Source organism: Ursus americanus, chromosome 11 (assembly GCF_024610735.1).
Source record: "Ursus americanus isolate L20-20 chromosome 11, mUrsAme1.1.p, whole genome shotgun sequence".
Lineage (NCBI taxonomy): Eukaryota > Metazoa > Chordata > Mammalia > Carnivora > Ursidae > Ursus > Ursus americanus.
The window spans coordinates 31972441-31988904 of NC_142137.1; the positions used below are offsets into that span (position 1 = coordinate 31972441).

Below are 16464 nucleotides of genomic sequence, written 5' to 3' on the forward strand. Positions count from 1 at the left end.
AGGCTGATATGGAATATTTTTGTTAAGAGGAGTAAAAAAACAAAAAACAAAAAACAGTGGTGGAGAAGGGTGGATGAGCATGAGATACTCAATTTTTCATGCCTTTTTTTTCAAATATTAAATACCATTACTTTTAAGAAAACTTTCAAATATCTAACTTCACAGATAAGAAAACTGAGATAAAGTAATGAAAGAATCAAAAAATACCAACTTAGGAGAGGACTTGTTATTCATTTAAGATACTCTTGTACATCATGAGAAGTACGTAACTGGAGAAAGATCAAAGATGAAAATACGAAGATGGTGAGATGCATCCAGTCACTGAAGTCATAAAAGTAAACATGCTGCTCAAGCGCCCTGGAGACCACGGATTTATGGATTCTTACCTGAGCCACGGCGAACTCTGCAACTGACTGGATCATAGTTTATAAGGCATTCCTGAAATATGTGCGTATTTGGATGCCCTTGAGGACTCAAAATTTTAACACTTAAATATTTGAAAGTTTGGAATCAAAACATAAATAGAAAAAGAGGAAAGAAGGGCCATGGATGGATGTAATAACCGTTTCACTGTGCTCACATATTCTTTGCTACTATGACCACCAAAATGCTAACCAGCCTCCAAGGATATCTCCTAAATTTCCCATAATCCCTTAGGAATACCACACCCTAGATAAGGTCTGACTTAAATGTATCCTTTACCCTTTGTTTAGATATTCTGCCCATACTAGTATTAATATTTATATATCACCAGATTTCTTGGTTTCAAATTTTCCCCACCGTTTAGAAAGTAGTAGACGTTTTCTCCAGGCCCGGTCCCCCCAGAGGAAGATTTTCTGTAGCAATCTCTTGGTTTTGTATTCTAGCATGGACTCCATACTCTTAAAGTAGAAAAATCATCTCCAATGCTACATTAGTTTTCTAGGGCTGTCATAACAAAATACTGCAGACCTAGTGGCTTAAACAATGGAAATTTATCTCTCACAGTTCTGGAGGTTAGAAATCCAAAATTAAGATGTCAGCAGGTCTGGTTTCTTCAGAGGCCTCTCTCCTTGGCTTAGAGACCGCTGCCTTCTTGCTGCATCCTCACATGGTCTTTCTTCCTCTGTGGTCTTTCTTCCTCTGTGCGTGGCACCCCTGGTATCTCTTTGTGTATCCAAATTTCCTCTTCTACAAGGACATCAGTCAAATTGGATCAGGTCCACCCGAGAGCTTCATTTTAATTTAATCACTTCTTTAAAGGCCCTATGTCCAAATACAGCCACTACCAGTACCTGGGTTTAGAGCTTAAACACAGCAATCTGAGGGAAGCACAACTCAGCCCATAACAAATGCCAGGACACACCTGTTTTTCAAGTTCTGAGCTTTCTGCAAGAAAAAAATTAATCATAAAAAAAATTTTTAAGTTGGTTTCAGAATGGATACAAAGTATATGTCTCAGGTAGAGTTGCCAAAATTTACCGAATAAAAATAAAGTATGTCAATTTATATCTGAGTTTCAGAGAAACAACAAAGAGTTTCTTTAATATTTGGTTTCATGGGATATTTGGGACATTCAAATTTAATTAGGCATTCAGTATTTTATCTGACAATGTTAGCCCCAGGGAATAGGATGGACACCATTAGAGTGCGTCATTTGTATGGGTCCCTGAGAAAGAGACCCTACACCCCATTCCATTGTGAGGTTTAAATCCCTTGCAGGAGAAACTACAGAAACCTTCACGTGAGCTTGGGGATCCCAAAGCAGAGAGAATTGGATCTTGATTCTCATTTGAAATTCTGAGAGAAGATAGCCTTCCAGAGTGTCCTGTGATAACAGAGAGCGATCACTAGAATAGAAACAGTGGGTCACATCTGGATAGAAAGGTCCGAGGTAGCCACCCCACCTTTCCATGCCGAAACACATACCCTTCTTTTCTGTGGCTTCAAGCCAAAAGTTTTCTGTGAAACTTTCCTAGGATTCCTCAAGAGAGGAGCAGAGGCTGGTTGAGTGCGGAATGGAAAGCCTCAAATGGTCTCACGCCTTGGATTAAAACTAAAAATTTTTCTGATGACACTGTAACTAGAGGCGTTGCAGAGTTCAGTGCCCCAGTCACAGTTGATGATGGCGCGGGTACGTGGCCAGAGGTAACCAAATACTGACAGGGATGGAGAAGCAGATGTCTGGATGCCATGAGCCGAGGACCAGAAGTCTGTTCCAAGACTCACCGGCAATATATTAGCCCTGCCGCAATTTGGAACCCCCACGCCTCCCAGGAAGACAGAGAAGAAAAAGGGAAGACTGACGGTCAAACAGAGAGAAACTGAGTTTAACCTAGAACTAGCTGAGTTCACCTTGACTTTATTCACATTGTATTTCCAACTTACCAGCAGGTAAATCCAGATTCCCATAATATGCTGTTAAAGTAGATTAAACCTGACCCCAAAACTCAGCAGGTGTCCTAATCAATTGAATTTTAATCCCCTGCTACATCCTTAGAGATCTTGCTGATCACAATTCTGCCACTTAGTATTTTAGCTCTCTCCGCAAGACGAACTCATTTCATATTTGAAACGTTATTTACTGATGTACAACCTTAATGAGAAGCTTCCTACCAAACGACTTCATCCCACCACATTCTCTCCCTCCACAGTCAAAAATAAATACATCCACACACAAAAATAAAATAAATATATACACACACAAAAACCACAGTAAAAGTTCTAAGTAGGTGTCTCTTCTTGGGGCAAGAGCAGAAAGGGAGAGTAAAAAATCACTTTTTTTTATTAAGAAACTTAAGGATTTTAAAATTACTAAAGAAATCAAACGAGAAATATTCCTAATGCAGAACTACTGCCATCTTTAGGCCACCGTCTAGTATTACAAATCAGCTTTTGGTTCTATTTAGCTAAACGACTAATATTTAAGTGCTACAGAGATTAATTTTTAGGCATTTATATATTTTATCTTTTTTTTTTCAAATTACTAAATAAACTTTATTGTTTCCCCTTAAGCAAATTATATGATCCAGGGAAGATGTGGTGATTAGATGATATAAAAAGTTAACATTACCATGTTTACTTTGGGGAATTTAGAAAAAACACCTTTTTTTTTTTGAGGAGGGGGCAAGAAGAAAAAGAATCTTAAGCAGGCTCCACACCCAGTGCCAAGCCCAATGTGGGCCTCGATCTCACAACCCTGAGAGCATGACCCAAGTTGAAATCAAGAGCTGGATGCTGAACCAACTGAGCCACCCAGGCACCCCAGAAAAACACATTTTAAACTAAAGAAAGAATAAACAGACCTCTCCCCACCCCCAAATAACAGTTTGGAAATAACACTTACAATGTAGATATCAAATTGCAGTATTTTAAATTCACAAAAGATCACTTAGTAAGTTATTTTAGAGTCTAAAACAAGCTAGCTGATCACAAACTTATTATTTAGGTTAATAACAAGTAAAAGCCATACCTACAGTTAAAGTTGCTAAGTTATAGTATTAACTTTATTAAAATATAGGTCAGTAGTAATGATGTAATTCAATTCAAGTAATGATGAAATTCAATTCTAGAAAATCAGCAAAAAATTATTTCTGAGCGTTTCTAAATTATTTCATAACTTTCAAGTTAAAAGGAAAAACTCAGTACACGGAATACTAAAACAATCCTAAAATTCACAACATAGTATTAACATTATACTCAAATAAAAATACCAAAATTCTAAAAACCAACAAATTACCTAAGCAAAAAAACTTAAGCAGAAGCTCAAACTTCATGTCATTCGGGGACCTTTCAAACGCAAATACTATTTGCTGCATTTGACCCAACAACATTGGTTAGGGTCAAATCTCCTTACAGACTGTCTCAGTTTGCTGAGACTGACTTAACAGAATACCAGACTTAGTGGCTTAAACAACTGAAAATTTTCTCACAGCTCTGGAGGCTGGAAGTCCAAGATCAAGGTGCCAGTTGGGTAGGTTTCTCATGAAACCCTCCATTTTGCTTACACACTGAACCTTCTCCTTGTGTCCTCATGTGGCCTTTCTTCTATACATGTGTTTCTCTCTTGTCATTTCTTTTCATAATGACACCATCATATTATATTAGGGCCCTACTCTTATGACCTGATTTAACCATACTTAAAGTCCCTATCTCCAAAAATAGTCACATTGGGGCTTAAGGCTTCAACATATGAATTTTTTTGGGGGGGGGAATCAAGTCTGTCACCACAACACTGTCATATTTAATACATCACTCAAAGAAACTGAAAATAATTGGTCTAAGAACACTTAACTCTTTCTTGGTTCATAATAGAACAGCTGTGTTATTTTATCACACTACATGAGATAAAAGTTTAATGTACAGGAAAAAAGGAAATACTTTTATTTGAAAATAAGCCCTATGAAACAAAGTCAATGTTTGTGTTAAGTTCAGGGTTAGGTAAGGAGTGGGGGAGGGAGAGGGAACCATCCCACATGTTCTTAAAGGAGTTAGAATAAGGTTTGAGGTAGAGGGCAGGAAAGGTGAATACAGTTCAGGGAGTGGTGGTAAGAGCGCCAGGATGCTTGGAGTGCACTGTTTGCTAAATTCTCCCACAAAATGTAAATGTCTAGACTCTAGCACAGAGCTCTCTGACTGGACTTGAGGAATGAAAGAAACCTAACAGTTGTCACTCAGCAAGTAGAAATGTCTGCTGATGAGCCCATCTGGGTCTAAAGGCCAACTCCAGTCCCAGGGGCACTTACATCAGGAAACATAATCCTTTTGTACTCTTCCCTCCAGCAATAAATGCAGTTGTACATTTACATTACTAAGGGAAGTCCCTAAAGTGTCAATGCTGCGTTCAAACAAGATACCCTTCAAGAAAACTTGCAGCCTTCAATGTGGAGTCTACCTGGCAGTTTGACCTTGGCAGGCCTACTGCAGGGGGCAAAGAGGAATGCTAAAGTCAATGCTCCGCGGACAACAGCGTCATAAAAGGGAAATAGGTACAAACTGTGAATCAATCCAGATTCTTCTCTTTTGATTCACAGACATTAAAAACATGGTTGTTGGACTCTTATCAGTCAGTGAACAGCTCAATCTTCTTGAGGATTGTTTCCTCTTCCTATTCCAGAGAGATTTGTTTGGGGCTTTTAAGAGTTATAATGGAACAAGTATTCAATATATTCAAATGGGTCCACTAGGTATAATAAGTGTCTTAGCTAATTGAACTATTTATTGCACTAAATTAATCCCTTGATTGGTCTGTTGGCCTCATAACGGTTAGTATTTGTAAGGGTTAAATGCAATTCTCAATGAATTATATTTTCATTATATCATAACTATTGATTTTTTTTCCATTGGACAATGTTCCTTTAAATTTAACACAGAAGTAGTATAAAGATAATAGACTTAGATTTTCTTTTGTAAAATTATATTGTATTTTCTCTTTTAACTAATTTTAAAGATCTCAAAGTCCTATCCTTTCATATGGGTTCTCAAAATTAAATACCTTAAGCATCCACTGTATGTAACTTATCTCCTATGCATCTAAAATACTAGCTATACACAGTCCTTGAGAGAATTCAGATTATTGTCACGAGTCATTTTGTGCTCTATAAATCTTAAAACCATCTGTTTGCGGAAAGTTTTCTATTCTGTAGCATGTTCTATCAACTTTCTGCTGTCCTTTCATTAAAAAATTCATTCCAACAAAAAATAGGATAATCAAGTAACAAAACAGCCAACGTTGGTTCCCTTAATCAGCGTCATTTTGAAAAATGGTCCTTCAACTCCTTCTAATAAATTTATTTTCTAACGCACTCCAGAAGGGGAAATAGAGGTCTTTTAACTACTTAGGAAGCTAGGAAATATTCAACCCATCGAGAGCACGTGGGCAAAGAGAGTTTCCAAATTCTAGGGTAATTGTGTCAGAGGATAATTATTAGTAAAGTGAATTTACGCCATAATCTTACCTTACTCAGCGCAAGAGCAAAGGGTCGGGTCTAACTTTACAGTGTCCTGGTGTCTGTGGCACCTCGAAAACGAATGGGAGCCCGGTTAATTTTGTGTCAAAGGTTATGTGCCAACGGGGACTCAGCTGCAGCCTCAGGTCCAGCAGCGGTGGCTCGGCTCCCGGTCACCCCCGCCTTCGGGACTGCGGGTCGGGTGGCGTTGCGGCGCCGGGAGCCGGCCGGCGGAGGTCGGCTGGCCGCAGGGCGCCGAAGCGGCGGGGGCGGCGCGGGGAAGCGAGCCGCGCGAGGGGCGGGGAGAAGCGTGGCCGGGGGCGGTGCTCGCGGGCGCGGGAAGCGCTGGAGGCCGACGCGCTGCGTCCCGGCGGTGGCCGCAGCCCCGCCCCGCCCCGTCCCGGTCCCGTCCGGTCCCATCCCGCAACGTCCCGCAGCGTCCCGACCGCCGGCTGCTCGCACCCTCCCGGCGGCCGAGGCGCTCGCCAGTGCTTCCAGCGCAGCCATGGCTCAGCACTTCTCCCTGGCCGCCTGCGACGTGGTCGGCTTCGACCTGGACCACACTCTGTGTCGCTACAATCTGCCCGAGAGCGCCCTGGTGAGTGGCGCGGGCTGCGCGGGGCGCACGGCGTGCACCTCCATCGTGGCCGGGGACTGGACTTTCCTCCGGGGTTGGGCGGCGAGCGCTGCCGGGGGCCTGCAGCCGCCACGTCTCTGCGCAGAACTCGGCCTCCCACCGCGAGGCCGGGCGGAAGTGTGCGTCCCCCGGGCCCTGCCCGTGCGGTCGGCACCGGCTCAGTGCACCCCGCTATTAGCCAACTTGGAGAGCGCGGTGGAGAAGTAAAGGGGCGGAGGGGCAGATCGTGCGGCACCGGGCGGGGGAAAGGGTTCCTGGGACGGAAGGCGGGGCGGGGCCAGGGGATCTGGAGGTGTCTTTTGCAGATCCCTGGCCTTGGAACTTCCCTGCAAGTCATTCTGGCCTCCAGCAGCGCTGCGAGATAGCCATCTGGGCTTGTGTTTTCCTGATGTGCATTTTTCCTTTTGCTTGTCCATGCGACCACCTGTCAGTTTTTAAACACTGCAGTCATGGAAGGATTGTGTGGTGTATTGGAAGGAACGCTAGCCGAAAAGTCATTAGACTCTTAGCCCTAATTTTGTTTTCTACCAAGAAACAAAAATCAACATTCACTGCGCGCTTCCTACGTGCACCATGCCCTTTGAATCAGTTCTAATCCTAACAGCAGCCTACTAAATTGGGGTCCTCCTAGAACTTTGGAAAGAAGGGGGAATGGAGTATGTCTGATTCCACACCCTCAGGTGAATTGCCCCCCAACCTTTCCTTTGGTTTCATACGGAAATTAATATAAAAAGTTCACAGAAATTTTTTAGTCAAAGATCTAAGCATCCAAGCCTTTCAAAAGAGCTAACTAGGAGCACAGTGTTCAGAGCAGGGCTCCACGCCCAGACTGCCCAGCTTGGGGCACCAGCGTCTCCATTACTAGCTCTGTGACCTTGGGCAAGTTACTTTACTTTTTTTCAATCCTCGGTTTCCCCGTTTATAAAATGACACAAATAATTGGATTTACCGCAAAAGGTTGCAAGAACTAAGTGAGTTATAGATGTGTAATGCTTAGAGCAGTGTCTGACCCATACAAGTGCTTTTCTGGTTACCATCCAAACCATTTTTAAGCCTCACCATTTATGGTTAGAGCTCTAGGCCCCTGGTGCAGACATCAGCCAGTTGCTGCTCCTTGTCACCCTGAGGTCAGTGGTTCCCCAACAGGCAGTTCAGGTACCTGTCAAAGGTCAAAACAGTGTTTGAGTTGCTCCTGTGCTGTCTATGCACAGATGATAAAAAAAATAAAAAAGTGTACCGTTCCTGCTGTTACACTTTTCTGCTTTCCTTCTATACAGGTGTTTCCTTGGTCATACTGAAAGTTGAGAAAGCTTTTCTTCTTGATCCTTTGGCTGCTACTTTTTCTAGATCTTTGATTCATATTTTCCTTCCTCATGCGCCTTTCACATTCCCTCCTGAAAATGTGAGTTTTCTTGCATCTCCTCTGTGGCCACCATCATCTGAAGGAAGTATTGTTAAACCACTGATCTTAAAACCCATTTTGTACATGTGTGAGCATCACATCTCAGAATGCAAGATCCTCTGAAAACCTCCAATATAAGGGAGGCTTAAAGACTGAAAGAACCTAGGATGTTACGGATCCTGTTTGGTCCAGAAATCTTTTATGAAATGCCAGCAGTGTGCTGAGCACCATAATACAGTTGGATACAGAGAAAGACACAGGCTTTCCAAGTGGGGGAAGATGCTGAAGCGTTGGTTTCAGCCCCCTGTGGTGAGGATAGTATTGGCCCTTGCTGCAGACTGCCTGCCTGCCCCTCATGCCTCGAGGCCCTCCCTCCACCACACCAACTCAAATCTCATCTGAAATAGCATTCCTTTTGGAAAGCTTCCCCTGGCCCCCTAAAGTTATCGTTTCATCCCCATCCCACCTCCAATTTTCCATAAAACCCCTGAATTTCTCATAGCACTTACACAACGGCTTAAAATTTCCAGTTAACCTGTTGGAATCTTCTCCTTGAGTCTAGAGCTGTGACTCCCTGACGTCAGCATCTCTGACAGTTTCTTGTGTATTCTGGGTGCTGAGCTGAGTGCTTGCCATACACTGGCTTCAATCAGCATTTGTGGAATTACTGAATAAAAAAATCGACATTTTAATAACTGAATATGGCACAGCCACTATTCTAATAAGCATTCAGTTTAAATGAACTGGTTAGAGCTTTACAACAACTGTGTGAGGTAATTGCTTTGTCACTGTTGTGTTTAGAGATGAGGATAACGAAGCACAAAAAAAGATAAGTAGCTTATCCAGGATCATCCAGCTAGCGGGCTTCTGTTCCCACCACCATCCTTTATGTGTGTCATAGAGCCTAGACAGGCCGCCTGGAGTGACTGATGCTTGAGCTGGGCCCCAGTGCAGGAGTGAAAGCCGACAGGTGAGGAGGCAGAGGGGGGCGCTTCAGACAGAGGAAATATAGCCAGGGCAAGGACCCAGAGATGAGAAACAACTCTGCGAAGTGCTGGGCGTCCAGCAGCAGGCAGGGAGTTGCAGGAGAATACGTTCGAGAAATCAGTGGTGACTGCATCATGGAACACTGTGAAGGCCTGTCCCCTCATTTAAATGCAGAGTGTTGTGCAAATGTGGGACTGGTTGTGTCAGCTCGCCTGGGGGTGCAGGAAAGCCATCCTAGAAATGGTGACCCCTGTGCTCCCCTGGGGTTGCAGACTCAGAAGGGGATGGGGCCAGGCAGTTAACCCCCATGTGGGAGTGGGGCCTGGGACAGCCAGGAGAGTGGATTTGCCTTCTGAAGATGCAGCCACACTGGACTCTTGCCAGCATCTATCTGCCATGAGAAAGTAGGGGCTCAGTCTCTTAAAAGATCTAATTCTTTTGAGATAAGTTAGAGATCTGAACTTGTTTAAAAAAAAAAAAAGAAGTCTAACCTTGTATGAGAAGTCTCTCAAGTTTTAGATGTTAGCTCATTTTCAAACAATAGGATTATAGGGTTGCAAGACAGATTTAGCAAAGAAAAATACAGAGCACCCAGTTCAATTTGAATTTCAAATAACATTTTTATTAGATGTGTGTTCTGCAGGGGATGTGCTTATACTAAAAAATTCATTGTTGTTTATCTGGAAATCAAATTTAGCTAGGTATTTCATATTTTATCTGGCAAACTGAATTGGGAACCAAACATAATTTGTGGTCTGCATACAACTTACAGGACACCAATGTGCAACTGCTGGGTGGTGTGTGTTACTAGTCACGTGAGACTGTGAGCGAGGCAGTGGCCCCGAAGGCTGGGAGAGGAAGGGGGCTGCCCATGGAGGTCCTGTGCCATGAAGGTTTCTGGGGTGACTCAACAAAATAGAAGATCCAAGAACCAAGGCCTTGGGACTAGGACAGGTTTCAAAGGCACAGACTCCCTTATGTTTCTCAGCACCACTATTCTCTGGTTCTCCTGGCACATTGACCTCATTCTCTCCTATTACAGAAACTTCTCCACGAGGTAAGGAACACAGCTGTAGACGCCCCTGTTGGCAGCCCTGTTGGAAAAGGCTCCTTTCTCCTAGGAAGGTGTCCAACCTCATTGGAATCACGTGCCCATATCTTTATCAAGATTGCCAAGGGGTGAGAAAGTCCAAGACTGAATAAAGTGCCTTGACCGGAGGCGAATGTAATGGGATGCAGTGACCATTGGTAGCTTGAAAGTAGCCATATTTATACCATGGAAATGGGCAAACGGCACTTATCAGGGCCTTTTTTTTTTTAACCGGCATAGAACTGATAACAACAACAAATACTTAAATTGAATTTACTTGTATGTCAGGCACTGCTCTAAAGCAACTTTACATCTGTTAATCCCACAGCACTGGTTCCCCGCAAGGCAGGATCACGATGTGTATTTTTTATTGTCCGTAGTACTTTGGACCTCAGAATGACTCGGTACATTTTTTATTGTTTTGACTTTTTTTTTTTAATGATTGAATGAAAATCCATGGAACATGGAAAGCCAATGATTTTCAGTCATCTCTGGGCTTCAGGAATCCTGCGTGGCCTCACCTGGACCCCACCCTAGCCTGTAGGCCTGAAATTTCCAGGTGGTTTTAAGAGCCGTCTCTATGGTTCTGAATCACTGCCAGGGTTGAGAAGGGTTGATATATAGTGTTGACATAATGTGAGCTACTAACAATTGACCTGGTTCAGAGTCACGTTGCACTGCATGGGAGTACATGTATAGTGGTTTTAATTAGCTTTAGGACAGAGAACAGCTCTATTTGACAGCTTTTGATTTCTCTGCACTCATCTTCTGATGCTCACACCCAACCCCCAAATCCAGGCATGTGAGGACCTCTGGGTTTCTGGACTTGGCATGCTCCCCTCCCTCCGGATTTACCCAGCTAACTGGTGCAGCCTGCAGGGGTCAGTGTAAACATCATCACCTCAGCGAGGCCTTCTTCCATCCCTTTCGCTGTGTACCTGCTTCTCCCTTGTGCCACCTCACACTGTCAAAGAGGTTACGGGTTAACATAGAGGAGACGGGTCAAGTTGCTCAAGTATGTTCTTGGACACTGCTCAGTCTGACGCCAGGCCGGCATTCTGCCTCAGGTTCAAGTGCATCTGATGCTGGCTTAACAACATTCTTTGAAGGAGAATGGGGTAGAGCCAGTGTGGACCTTTATCCACCTTTTGCCTACTTTTTGCTTGGGATACAGAGTTCTCTAAAAATTTGAGCCAGCTCTACAGAAAAAAATAAGACACATCATTCAAATACTTGGGATTTTGTTGTTGAGAAATCAGAAGATCTGTTTATCTTTACTTATTTCCAGAAGCTTCGTTCGTCCTTTTCCCTCAGTTTTTCTTATGGCAGAGAAATAAGAGCTATTTCCTGTATCTGATAGGAGCTCTTTGATTCCTCCTTCAGGTCATCTGCCTGGTCCTCATGGGTATTTCCCTTTGAGACTTCCCTGTGTCAGTGACAAAACAAAAGTAACTTAGTGACAGGTTTGATGTCCTTTATTCAGGGGAAAATAATCTATGAATTGGGGACGAACAGTGCCTCACAAGCATTGTCTACTAAGGGTGGGCTGAGGATAGAGGTAATGATAGATCGGTTGATATGTTTATCATCATGGTGATGTGTTAAATAAGTTTACAAAGCTTTGTCCAGTCTCAATGATCTCCAACCCTTAGAATTTGGGAGTAAGATTGATAGTCATCCTTGGTTATGTAATTGTATACTGGTGGTCTAATTCTGCAGTGTAAGAAGACACAATAGCTCTCTGGGGCTTTCAGGGATGGATAAATTGCTTGCGTTAAAGGGGGATTAAACTGTAGACCTTCACAATTATAGATATTTCTCTCCCGTCTGCCCTGTGAGTAACTCCAGTAGGTTTTCAGGTCTGTGAAATTAGGAATGAATAGTGCATTTTCTATTTAATCTTTCTTTATTCCTTCCTCTTATTTATAGCTTATTTATAATAGCTTTGCTCAGTTCCTGGTCAAGGAGAAAGGGTATGACAAGGAATTGCTAACTGTGACTCCAGAGGATTGGGATTTCTGGTAAGTTCTTTTTTTTAAGGTCTTCCCATTCCCTCTGATTCTTAAATGTTACTGATAAAATTTTAATGCTTCCTCTTCTATGGAGACATAAAGTAAAATGTGCAACTGAGTCAGAGGATAAAATGCCTTCTATATTAAAAGTTTTATGTTTCATAAATTAAAGCCTTTTCTACTTTAAATTTAGACTAGTTTAATTAAATATGTAAATAAGCTAAAAGCTTATTGACTAATTTAGACATTTGTGTATGGCTGAAGTTTGTCATAAGTTTCAGAGGTTATTAAGAACTGTCTCTAAAATTTATATCCTTTGTAAAAAAAAAGTTTGCTTTATTGCTTTTCAAATACAGAACCGTAGAAGAGGAAGAATCATCATGTTTTGAATGTGTCTGAACTGGGACATTTGGTTTTCTATAATTTGAATAGACTTTCCTATGTCTAAGACTCTTACTGCTTACTCCTTTCCTGGGTTAGGTTTTTCCACTTCCCAAGGCTTATTTTGTCTCTTTTCCTCATTTAAACAACAAAATAAAAATCCTACACTTTGAAATTGTTCAGTTGAAAATTAATAATAAACCTAAAATACACAGAAACACATGCAAAATTAATTCTAGAGCAGTGATGTTCATCTATTGTATATTTCTGCAATATTTGGTTAGGTTTTTTGATGTATCCTTTTTGTAAAAAGAAGAAATAGAAGTATTTTGCGATATAAAACCGCTGACTCTGGAAATTTTACTGTGGACCAGAGTCAGTAATGCTCCCAAAGTGCCCTGTCATTTTTTGTTTAATTCTCTTGGTACTTGGTGGCCATTAAACCTCCTTGCTTTTATTATTCATAATAAAGAATCTGTACCCACTTTTCTCCCCAAATCCCACAAGTCTTTTACAGCGAGGAACCTAAAACTTAGTATTTGATTTTGTTTTAATGGTTTTCAGTAATATGCCCTGCCCAGAGGGCAAGTTTTTATAACCTGACCTAAATGGAGGCAATTTCTGGAGAGTATAAGGAGAGACCGTGGCTAAGAGCTTATCCGGGAGAATATAAATGTGGGCATGCATGTGTGTTTTATTTAATGAAAAACATTTGCACATTTTAACAGAGACATACAGGGATGTTCTTTTTTTTTTGTTCTCTTGAAATTTTAGGTTCCTCTTTATTAAAAGCGTAGGGATTTTACAAGCTGAACATGCTGTCCTTCATTTTTGCACATGACAGTTTTCCTTACATACTTGCTGTGTGGATGCTACTTAATTTTGGGATTCTCGGATATTCTTATGTGTTTGACTAACATATCATTCACATGGGTTGGAGAATCCCTTTTTAGAATATTATTTTTTGGGTTAGCTGAATCTATGAACTGATTGGTAATCAGACTTTTCTGTTTTAGTTGCAAGGGCTTGGCATTGGATCTGGAAGATGGGAACTTCATTAAACTTGCAGATAATGGCACCGTGCTCAGGTAATAAAATTTAGTTGTAAAGTCAAAACTTTTTTTTCCAGGAGACTTTATATAGCATTTGATTGTTAAAGTATGGGTTAAAGAAGGTTATTATTTTTATCAATCAGCTGACAGATCATGTGCCTGTGTTTCTTTGTATGAATTGTTTGAACAATTTAAATACAGCTCTAGAAGCGTTGGACTTAAAGGTCTTGTTGTTTTAAATTTAACTCGCCAGAAATATTTGTAGGAAATCCAGTAGAATTTTAATAGCTTGCTTCATCTCATTGACCACCCCTCTGGCAAAAGGGCCTGGGGATTATGTTGTGTTAGATAAGTACATAGTTGCCTGGAATAAAATTAGATTTCTTTTTATTAAGGAAGGAGAGAATGGATGTTGAGTAGGGGTTGGTGATCTGTGCACACCTCTCCTTCTTTCTCCATTTGTCTAAATTTGTCCCCCATGTGCAGGAGCATTCCAGGTCCTTCTGGAAGTTTTTCCAGTCGGTTCCAACCTTCATCGGTCTCCTCCTCTCACACTCAGTGCTCACTCCCTTTCCTTCCCTCCCCCAGGGTGCACCAGGCACTTTGTTGGAGAGCAGGACAGGCAGTTGAGAAGCTGCTACCGCCACTGCTCTGAGTCCTACAGAGGGTGTCAGGGAGTGGGCATCTGTTTCTCCCCCAATACCAATAGTGGAGGCAAGTCAACACAGTCACAAGGCTCTGCGATTTATTATTTATATTAATGTGATCAGAGTTGAAGGAAAGGACACTCAGCACGAGTTAACCCCTGGTACATACTCTTCCTTTTGATACATCATTGTTTTTGCACAGTACACATTCATCTCTACCTTAGGCCTTATCCTAAGGTGCAGACAACTAGATCAGGTGTGGCCCCATCTCTGATTATTTTGTTATTCATTTGCATGTCTCTTGCCTTGGGCGTCTAGAGCTAGCGTGTATGTATACATGTACACATTTGTATGTTGGTATGTATACATACTCCGTGCAGCTTTGACCGTGACCTTAAACTCAACCATCAGATTCTTAGAGTGCACTTAGCTGTCTTCAATCATTGTTCAAAGAATGTAAAGCATTCTACAGGTCTGGTTCTTTCTTTCATTATTATATCTGTCTGTCCTCCTTCTCAATCCTCCTTCTCAACGTCCCTGCCCTGAGCTCTGACGCCCTCCCTCCAAGTTCTAGCTCATCTGCAGTTTCTCCTGAATTCACTAGCTAATCTCCTTGATGCCTGCTTTCCTCCAGTAGAGCAGATTCCTCGTCCCATCAGGTGCTCCACTCCAGATTCCTTCGTCTTTATATTTGCTTTCTGAAGCGTTGTCCCCTTCATAGAAAGGAGCCCATTTTGATTTTTTCCATTTGTTCTCCCCTCATTGCTTTTCCCCTTCCTTCTCCCCTCGGTTCTCTCTGCTGCTGCTACCCAGTCTGTGCAGTTGTTTTCTGATCATTCCAGTTAGATTACCTTGATCGTCACAGTTAAACAACAACGTCTCAGGAAAGAGTTTTCTTCCGGAGAAATAGTTTAGATATTGTAGGTCCAGAGCAGCTCGCCCAGGGTGGACCTCAGGGTGAGTTACTCCTGATCACTTACGTGCCCATTGGTGGATGAAGTGGATGAAGAACTTAGGGAAGTGCCTTATAGGACCCTCAAGGGGGCAGTCATCCAGTTGAAAACAGAGAAAAGAAAACTGGGTTAGTTTAAGGGAGGACCCCCCAAAAGCAAGGCTGGAGGAGGGGGTATTCAGAGGAGGCGTTGACAAGCATCGTACCCCATCTCCCCAAACCAGGGCGAGCCACGGCACGAAGATGATGCCTCCCGAGGCACTGGCAGCGGCGTATGGCCGGAAGGAGTGGAAGCACTTCATGTCTGACACGGGAATGGCTTGCCGATCAGGTATGGCTCGTGCAGGGTGGTGCGGCCGTGACCGCCCCTTGCATTTTGGACCTTGGACCTGCGGCGCGAGGCTAGGAGGCATGCCATCTGCCTCCTGCGGCCAGGATGCGCGAGGGAGCCGCTGTGGCTTGATAGGAGTAGGATGTGTTTTCCACACGTGTCTGATGTCTCTGTGGCAGTTGATTCTGCTTTATTTCAGGTTTTGTTGATTCTCCTTTTACTTTCACTTGTTCTAGAGTGAAAAGACTAGCACCTAGGAGTAATAATGTTCCTCAGTCGTTCGTATTCTTTTTTTTCAGTTTGTTAGAAGCTCAGTCTTTGCTTTAATTTCTCCATTACCCATTTCTCCTCACATTCATACTACCCACCTTTCTTGTTTTCTTGATTCTCTTCTTTACTGCCAGCCCTAGTATCTTCTGCCTTTATCTTTTCTTTTCCCTTCTTTTAAATAATTTCGCGCATTTTTCCCCACTGTCTTTAAAGAAATTCACCATGTGTAAACATGAAAAGATTTCTCAGGAATGATTTGTAGACATCGATGTGCATAAATTAATAAGGAGTAATTAAGACATTATTATAAACAAATAGACCTTATTATAATTGTTAGTTTTTCATTTGTTCTAAATTTTTGTGCCATCTTCTCCCACACTACACTTTTGAAATGCACCTATACTCCTTCAGAAGCTGTAGTAACCTGAGGAGTGCCTGGCTGGCTTAGTCAGTGGAGCGTGTGACTCTTGATCTTGGGATTGTGAGTTCGAGCCCCGCGTTGGGGGTAAAGATTACTTAAAATAAAATCCTAAAAAAGAAAAGAAAAGAAAATGTAGTAACCTGAAAATAGTTGGCATTATTCCTCATTACAGTTAGATTTGCTGTGTTACATTCACTATCTTTTGAGAGTTTGTTTTGTTTTTGTCCTGAGATGAAAATGTCAGGAAATGAGTGCTCTTGGTAAAATAAGTTGAGAGGAAGACAGATTTCACATTGGGGATCGAGATGGAATGCTTTCACACATCTCGAGTCTCAGTGGCTAGTGGAAGTTAAAA

General features: G+C 42.3%; 2 protein-coding genes across 3 annotated transcripts in view; one reads left to right on the forward strand and one right to left on the reverse strand.

Annotated features, from left to right (window-relative positions):
* Nucleotides 1–6204, reverse strand: part of FRK (fyn related Src family tyrosine kinase) — a 138266-nt gene extending 132062 nt beyond the window's left edge. The window contains exon 1 of the mRNA XM_087865413.1: nt 5937–6204. The gene's annotated coding sequence lies outside the window, so the exon portion shown is untranslated. The remainder of the gene's footprint in view (nt 1–5936) is intronic.
* Nucleotides 6205–6305: 101 nt separating this feature from the next.
* NT5DC1 (5'-nucleotidase domain containing 1) overlaps nt 6306–16464 on the forward strand; it is a 137760-nt gene continuing 127601 nt past the window's right edge. For both annotated transcript variants that reach the window (XM_045798510.2, XM_045798511.2), the window contains exons 1-4: nt 6306–6525; nt 11973–12064; nt 13453–13524; nt 15312–15418. In XM_045798510.2, the coding sequence (XP_045654466.2) occupies nt 6433–6525; nt 11973–12064; nt 13453–13524; nt 15312–15418 (364 nt within the window). In that variant the 5' untranslated portion in view covers nt 6306–6432. The remainder of the gene's footprint in view (nt 6526–11972; nt 12065–13452; nt 13525–15311; nt 15419–16464) is intronic.